An 8,300-nucleotide genomic window follows, 5' to 3' on the forward strand; every position below is an offset into this window, starting at 1 on the left:
GACGTAATGACAGAATGTGAGAAATGAAAAGGTCTCAACGTTGTAAGTTAAATTAAGTGAGGTGTCGTTTTGCTTCGGGTTAAAGGCCGACAAAAAGCTGGGGCGACACCATTTCTCATTTAAAACACTTTAAATTATAGTACATGCCACTGAGCGCTGATTGAACTGGAGCGTCTGCCCTAATGTCAATAAAGTTAATTATAACCCTCTCCTGCTTATTATGTTGGACTCCGGGTCAATCCAGCTGCCACGGCAGGAAAACAGCAGAGAAACTCGGCCAAGAAACTCAGCTGAAGGATTGAAAGGGAATTTATCATCATGGAAACACGTTCTTATGTCAGAGCTTAACAAAAATAAATCCAGCCTTAGACAAAACGAGTCCACACAGCTCTTTAAACTTGCAGGTTCTACATCTTACTACATCTACCTGGTCCTGAAGTTCCCTGAAAGTGATGATCTGTTTGGTCCCGGTCACCGGGCTGTCGTAGATGATGGCCGGCTGCTCGCCGCGGCCGCTCTCCACGTGGCGGTCCACAGCGTTGTAGCACACGTTCAACTTCCCTCCGACAAACCTGACAGGGACAAAACATAATCACTCTCACCACTGATCAACAATCAAAAATTTTAATTTTTTTAATTTCATGTGTTTCATTTATCAACTGACAAAATACTACAAAGTTAGCAAAATAAGCCCTTTTTTTATCTTTTGTCCCAAATCAGTTTTTACAAGGCCAGCTACAATTAAAATACCTCTTATATAAATAGTAATATCTATGGATAATACATGTGCAATATACATACTATCCACACTAACTGTACCACAAGCACATGATTAAACATCACATTCAATAAAAACAAGTCAATAACCCATGATTAAAATGCATAATACAAACTAAACAATACTGTTCAACACTCAAACACTTTTGCAATGAACAAAATATATCACATATCATATGATGTCCTAACACTTGAGGAAATCGATTCCAGTGAAGACAGACATCTTTACCAGCAGCCACACAACAAATCAATGCACCTGATGAGGCCTCGGCTGAACTACTCCTGCTGCTGCCGTGCATATGGATGACGAGCAGCAGGCAGGTGGAGCAGATGGTGTTTCGGGAGCCGGAGACACACGATGGTTTGTGACTTTCATTTCAATATGTCTGTTTCTTAACGTGCTATGAAGTGCAACCGTCCAAACTCAATCACCAAAAATCAAAACAAAGTGATTTTTCATTTTCCCCAGCCGGTGCAGGAGGAGGTGTGTGAAATAAGAAATAAAAGAAATATGTAATAAAAAAAAAGACAATAACCCTTGAAAACAGTTATGTTTCTCTCAACAAAGAGCTTTGACAGAAATCTACTGATCCACTTACCAGCATGTAGAGAAACTCATACATTCTACTAAATAAATAAGTGAAGTATAATAATTTAACCTGTTGTTTGGTTAATTAATGCAATTTATGGCAAAAAAATTGCCTGGCGGACGTGACGTAATCTTTCCTCTTCAGCTGAAGAACTTGTCTATTGAACTTGTCACTAAAATTATTAAACAACATATTATTTATTTTATGGTATCATGATATGTTATATATATGTTATATATTATTATTATATTATATTATATAATATTAAGTTATATTCTACTCTATTCCATTATATATTATTTAATATTATAATCCATTATATTCCATCATATTATATTATATTATATGATATAATACTGTGTTATATTGTTTTTTAATAGAAACATGTGGTTGTTTTTTCAGGTCATTTTCTAAACTATGAAATAAATGCAGATTTACAAGAGGCCTGGATGTTTTCCAAGTATTCTGTACTTTACACACAGGCAGTGGTGAAGACTCCTCGAGGGGCTTCTTCAACTCTCATGTAAATAAAACACTTCCTTGTCTCCAGTTTCCTGCCTTCAGGAGCTGAAGCCTTTTTCTTGAAGTGATTTATCACTCATTAAGAAAAAATGCACGAGGGTCTTGCGTAACTTTCCTCGAAGTTATGAGGAGTTCGAGGTCCGTGGCATTGTGGGAAATGTAGGCTTTTGTGTCTCCCAAGAATTCCTGGGGCAGTAAAAGCCACATATCAAACGTGTCCCCTGCTGTGTTGTCACCTGCTGCACTGGAACCTACCAGTCTGGGAACACTGGGTCCTCAGCGTGCAGGGTTCGAGTCCACGGCTCAAACCAGTGGATGTCCCGTCCCACCTCCGCCCAGTAGCTGTCGGGCTGGTCCCTGGCTGAGGCGAAGGTCTGGCGATATGCAGCGTCCGACGCGTAGCTCCTGCACACACGCTGTTGTTGTTGTTGTTGAGGATGTTGTTGTTGTTGTTGTCGTGCAGCTGCAGCGACAACCCACGGGTTCCTCCTGCACCGACCCAGCCGCAGGAGCTGCCCAACGTGCTGGTGCATGGTCGCTGCGTTGGTTGTGGTGGTTTGGTGTGAGAAGGTGGAACTTTCACACCACGTTCCACGTTCCTCTTCCGGGGGAGAGAGAAAGCCTGAAGCCTTTATCAATAGCCCTCTTCAAGGAACGCGAACTATGAACTGGATGTGCTTGGTGCAGGAGGAGCTTTGGAGCCACAATCGAAAGCTGTTACACAACCAGTAAACCGGGAGAGCTGTGCCTTAAACCCGCCAGAGCCCGAGGGACAACACCGGGAACGATGCTGGACAGAGTAGAACACTCCAAATATTCAGATTTGCAGCCTGTAGTGTCAGACTATATTTGTTACCCTGTTTGTTTGTTTGTATGTTTATCAGAAGGATTGTGCAAAAAAACACTACACACCAGATTCCCATGAAACCTGGTAGGGCGAGACAAAAACCAGGCAAAGATTATGTGCATAGAAGAAAACATAAAATATTCATATACAGGCAACTTTATTGATCGTGAGGAGGACGACTCATTTGCAGCTTCCTCACACAAACCACATCCAATATGATTTGTGTCAATGTGTAAAATAAAAGGACAATAACTACATAATAAATAGATATTTGTTACGTGTGTTATGTAAAAAGCATAGTCATAAAAGATGTCATTTAAAACGACTACTGTCTAAGTTTAGCAGCCTGACAGCAGAAGGATTGAAAGATCAGAGATACATGATTACAGGCATCACCATTGACATTAGATTCGTAGCCTGCAGGTCAGTTATCATGCAAAACAAAACAAAAATTACATATTTGATTTGCTCGCAGCTCGTTTTCCAGCACAAATCTTTGTTTTATAGCAGCAGCATTAAACTTTCATGTTCCTCAGGGTGTCATCCTGAACCCTCCTCCGGCTCCAAGTGCAAATACCTTTGCTCAAAGTGATCAGCGGGAGCACTCCGGCTCGTTTGGTGGATATTTATGAACACGATTGTATGGACTGAAATAAAAAACGCACACCCACACGCACACTCACACACAAAACGTCGGAGTCACTTGTTCCAGTATCGTGCTCGTGGCGTTTGCAGTCCTGTCATGCCGCACATGCTCCAGCTCCATGTCCCCACCTCTTTCCTCACTGCCATCATCCAGGCTGCCGGTAAATACCCATAATCCCGCCTGACCCCGTGTACGTGACCCCTGCACGCCGCTGCCCCTGGTTGAGTAACTCATCCATCTGATATTTCAAGTCATCTGTTTCTTTTTATTCATGCACAGCAAAGCTTCTTTTTTCTGCTAGAAACTTGTGAGAGTATTAAGCTTTTTTTCCCGGGAGGCTTTTCTCAGGTTTTGCCTTGTAGCTACTGGGTTTATTAAGCTTCTCACTGAAACCTGCACTTTCTGGATTTAAAGGAAAATACATTTGAGCCAAGTAACAAAAAATGTGCGTCAGTTATAAACACAGCATGTAGATGCACTTTAACAGGCATGATAGCAGGAGGTTATATTTTCATCCCTCTCCATTGGTTGGTTTGTGTGTTTGTCAGCAGGATTACACAAAAACTAAACAATAGATTTCCACAAAACTTGCTTGGAAGGATCGGACACAAGCCAAGAAAGATTCCATAAAAACTTTGGTGCCAGTCCAGGGATTTTTTGTCTGCAATCCAAATAAAATCTTAATCTAGCGAATTTAAATGTTCCAAATTGATTCCACGAGGCTTAAATGGAGATTTGCTCTCTACTGATGGTTCTCGTGTTGTGAATTGTTGAGGTTTTCTTAAACCCATCCCCTCTAAGTTACCCTGCCGCCTTTCAGGCATGATGAAATTATTGTTTTTCCCCTGATATTGATTCTAATTTTCGCCCCATTTCACCAGAGCATGCAAGCTACAAATCCATATTCATGCATAATCAAAGCCCTGATAGTGAACGGATGCCTCTCGTATCCACTAATGCTTTAATTACTCTGGCCAAAAGGTCTCTGCTACAACCCAGACTCTGCCATAACTCTTCTTATAACCACGCATGTGCTGCTGGCAGAATATGTATCATCACTCGTGCTCTCTGGCAGCGGACGGGCACCGAGCTAAACAGTTGATCAGAGCTGAGTCCAAGATGGCTCATAAAGGCCCCTCCGAATCTTTTGAAGCAGAAATCAGTCTACTGCCCTTCAGTGGCAAATCACCAGAGTTTATCTGCACATGATTCATCTCCGAGCAGTGTGTGTGTGTTTCTCGCTCTCTCTTCCCACAGAGTTTCTGAAATTAGTTTGAAGATGACGATTGTCGCTTTGCATCTGGAACGGGTTTTTGCGGACGCGGCAGTTGGCTTAGAGGCAGGGGGATGATTTCAGACAACGTTATTCATCGTTTTAAAACAGATGATTCATCTTTACAGTGGAGTGATATTTCTGTTCGACGTTGCCTGAAACTGAACACACAAACTAACGAGGACACTCTCATGTAGTGCACTGGGGATGTAAGTGCAGTGTAAAAGCCCCGTTGAAGATTTCGTATTTCAAGCAGGAGATGAGGATAAGAAGTGGCTGGCGGATTCAGCAGAGATATTTATTTTTATTCGATGTACATTTCTATTCTATTGAATGTTCACGCATATAAGACGTGTAGAAGCATCACAAGCTCAATATGAACACCGACATCTTAATATTTCTTTCTGTCGGTCTGAAAACCAAAACGCCAGATGAGCTCGGGCGCAGCATCAATAAAGTCTTTTCATTTTAAGCCCCTTTACATTCTGACAGGTCTGACAATGTACTTCTACTTGTCGCGTCTGCTCAAACTAAATTAGATTAAATCACTCTAGCAGCTAATGGACGCGACAAAGTGAACCAGTCTGCGATGTCATTACTTTGTGTGATGAATTATTTCCATTTGACAAGGTGAGCGGGTGCTGTGTCTCTGAAGGGGATTTCAACAGCCTTATGGTTGAATGGAGATTGTGTAAAAAATACAACAGCAAATGCAAAGAATGACTAAAACTATGTAACTTCTGTACTTTAAAAAAGTATCTTCCTCTTTTATTCCCACTCCTCATCCTGAACGTCTGGTCTGTGTGAAACCGACTGAATCAGGTCCAACGAGTTCAGGAATAAAGTTGAACTGTAGATCAGTTAAAAAGACTTAAAATTCCACATATTCAGAAGGAATATGAATATGAAGAATTCTGAACAGGGTTTGGTGGATTTGTCTCTGCGGCAGCTCTTCTGCTTCAGGAAGCTCGGAATCATGTGTTATATCCTCCGTTCAGATGGGTTTCAGCTCAGTGAGTGAGTCACAGCCCCAGTCACGATCATGGACATTGTTTTTCATCCTTCTTGAAAATCGCTTGGACACGGAGCCCCAACAGCATGAGTCCCTATGCCTGGCAGCAGAGGGCGCTGCTGCTCAGTAAAAGTGACCTAGTGTTGCTTTAAGTTGCCGCAATAAAAATGTAACTTCACAGGAAATCAAGAGAATTCTGTGAACCTAGGATCATCTACACACTTGCTTCATCAACTTGTCCTGCAAGAAATGAATAAAACATTTTACTCAGTTTTACCTCACACGTTCATATGATCATGGACATTCATGATCTGTCAGCTGCTTCCTGATGGAGCTTTGCAATAAACCAGCAAGCTGCTGTGGGAACGCAGGCTGTCACGTCACGCAGGAGAAAAACCTTAACACATGTATCACCATTTGTCTGTTGCTCTGTAGATTTATCTTTCCCCAGTGTGACACGCCGTGTAGATCACAGCCAGAGCCGCGCGGAGATCACAGTCAGTAGTTGTCAAAATTGTATTATGCACTGTCTCTTTTTAATAAATAGAGGATTAGTGAAGCATTTCTGCCGTCAGTTGTTTGAATTACAACGAAGAGGTGGAAGCATCCCCACATTACCAATGAAATCCTTATAGAGGAGGCATGACATCTTTCATTGACAGTATGCTATCTTCATTTACTCTGATCCACCTACATCTAAAGTGTTTTACCTTTATACAGATCCCAACATTATTAATATAGAAGCTGTAGCTGCAGAGATATTCTCTTATCCTTTTTGGGAAAGCATTATTTTCGAGCAGGGTTCCTGTGAAAAGGCCACATGAGAAAAATAAAACTCTCATTTTTGTTTGGATTAAACAAACCATATTAGATGTAGGGTGAGAGGTTCTGCTGAACAGAGCTGAGCTGCCTTCACTCTGTTTTCTTTACATTGACCATACACACTCCAAAGTGCTATCGGCAAATAAAGCGTTCGTGCTCCGTCCAATCGTCTGTCTCGTGCATTTTTCTTCCGGCCTCTCAGAAATCAATTTATCTGCAGTTTGGCGGCTTTAAGAGCACTGCAGCGTAATCCCACCTCTTTAAAAAAAGAACTGTATTCCAGCCCATATGGATGTGAGGCTGTAATCTCTCGGTGCCCTCTTTCTCGTGCGCTCTCTAAGCCCTCGCCCTCTCCGTCCATCCCCTTCAGCCGCACCACTTACAACCTGTTTACATCTGCATGCAGCCGGGGGTGGGAACATGGACGGCTGGAGCTCCCCAGCACATATGGAACGTGTGATTAAACGTGTGCAGGTTTAGCAGATTACCTGATGCTTTTCAAATGCTGGGAAATTGTGAAAAATTCCATTTAGATAGAAAAAGGTAACCTCTTCCCAAGTGGGTACAAGCTAAAGCGAGTGGTTTTCCTTTTTCTTGAAGGGCAAAATAAATGAGATTGAAATGATTTAAATGTCGTATTGTTGCGTCTCAATTCAGGGGCTGCATCCTTCGGAGGATGCCACGAAGGAGGCGTGTAGAACCGCGAGGCCGAACCAAAATTAGACAATCCGGTCTGCAGAGGTTTGACCAGCGTCACCAGCATGTCTTGCCCTAATTGCTGTCACCTAGAAACAAAGTTTGACCCAACAAGAATGTTCTAATGATGTTAGCTGTCAGGTTTTATGCTGAAGCCTGGCTCTCAAGCATTTGAATGTTGCTTGCTGGCGTCATTGGGAATCCTGGGATAGGTTGGGCTTCTGTGTCTCGAAGATGAAGGGACAGATTTGATGGCCTCATTCGAAGGATCCTTCATAGAGGGGCAGTCCAGTCCAGTTGACGCAACTGGTCTCTTAATGCAGCCTTTGAAGAATGCAACCTAAATACCAGTCCTTGTCTTCCAGTGTTAGCCTTATTTACAGCCTGCATTTGTCACAGTGAAGTCAGAACCATGAGACACATCATGCTCTTGCTGCAACATCTGCCCAACCAGGAATTCTCCCGATGATCTTCTGCTTCTGCCGTGGAGTGAAAGTGTCGTGACCGTCCACGTACGAGCCCGACACCATTAGGCAGCAGATCCACAGTCAAATGCAGCGAGCCAGTGGTCCGGCTCTGTTCTGCTGTAGCATATAAACATGAGGATTAATCCTTAAGCCCTTCACAGGCTGAGGTTCACTACCATCGTTCAGTCCTTATCGGGCCGCGTGCGGTGCGTGGAGCCAAGAGGGGAGATAACCGGCGGCGTGGCTCAGCGCTTCACAATAAACCTTAATGGCAAGCGTGCGCACAATCAACTGATCTGTGAAGTGCTGGATGGATGAATGGCTTATACGCGGCTAAGCATTTACAAACAAGCGCTGGTGATTGTTGGATTGAGAATGCAGAAACCGCAGGGCTGCCGACGGAGGTGTGTTACTGTGATTCACCACCGACTTTTCATATAGTGGGTGATAAATGATTACACAGCGAGTTGGAGGGGGCGGTGTTATTCTGATTTATGGGATACGCTACATGGCCAAAACTACGTAGACACACTATTTGTGTTGTGTGTTTTTGTGATTTATTTTCCTCTCGGGCTGTTTCTCATGTTTTGGAGAATGCATGTTTATTACATTTTTGCATAAAAATATATTTTGGACGATAGTTAGCCT

The 8,300-nt window shown here is 42.8% G+C and overlaps 1 protein-coding gene across 1 annotated transcript in view; it reads right to left on the minus strand.

The window, feature by feature from the left end:
• Window positions 1–2,520, minus strand: part of acss3 (acyl-CoA synthetase short chain family member 3) — a 31,749-nt gene extending 29,229 nt beyond the window's left edge. Inside the window, exons 1-2 of the mRNA XM_061070222.1 lie at window positions 2,145–2,520; window positions 428–572 (exon numbers count right to left, since the gene is read on the minus strand). Coding sequence (XP_060926205.1) covers window positions 428–572; window positions 2,145–2,422 — 423 coding nt within the window. The 5' untranslated portion in view covers window positions 2,423–2,520. The remainder of the gene's footprint in view (window positions 1–427; window positions 573–2,144) is intronic.
• Window positions 2,521–8,300: the final 5,780 nt, after the last annotated feature.

The sequence above is a fragment of the Limanda limanda genome, chromosome 1, assembly GCF_963576545.1.
Source record: "Limanda limanda chromosome 1, fLimLim1.1, whole genome shotgun sequence".
Taxonomy (NCBI): domain Eukaryota; kingdom Metazoa; phylum Chordata; class Actinopteri; order Pleuronectiformes; family Pleuronectidae; genus Limanda; species Limanda limanda.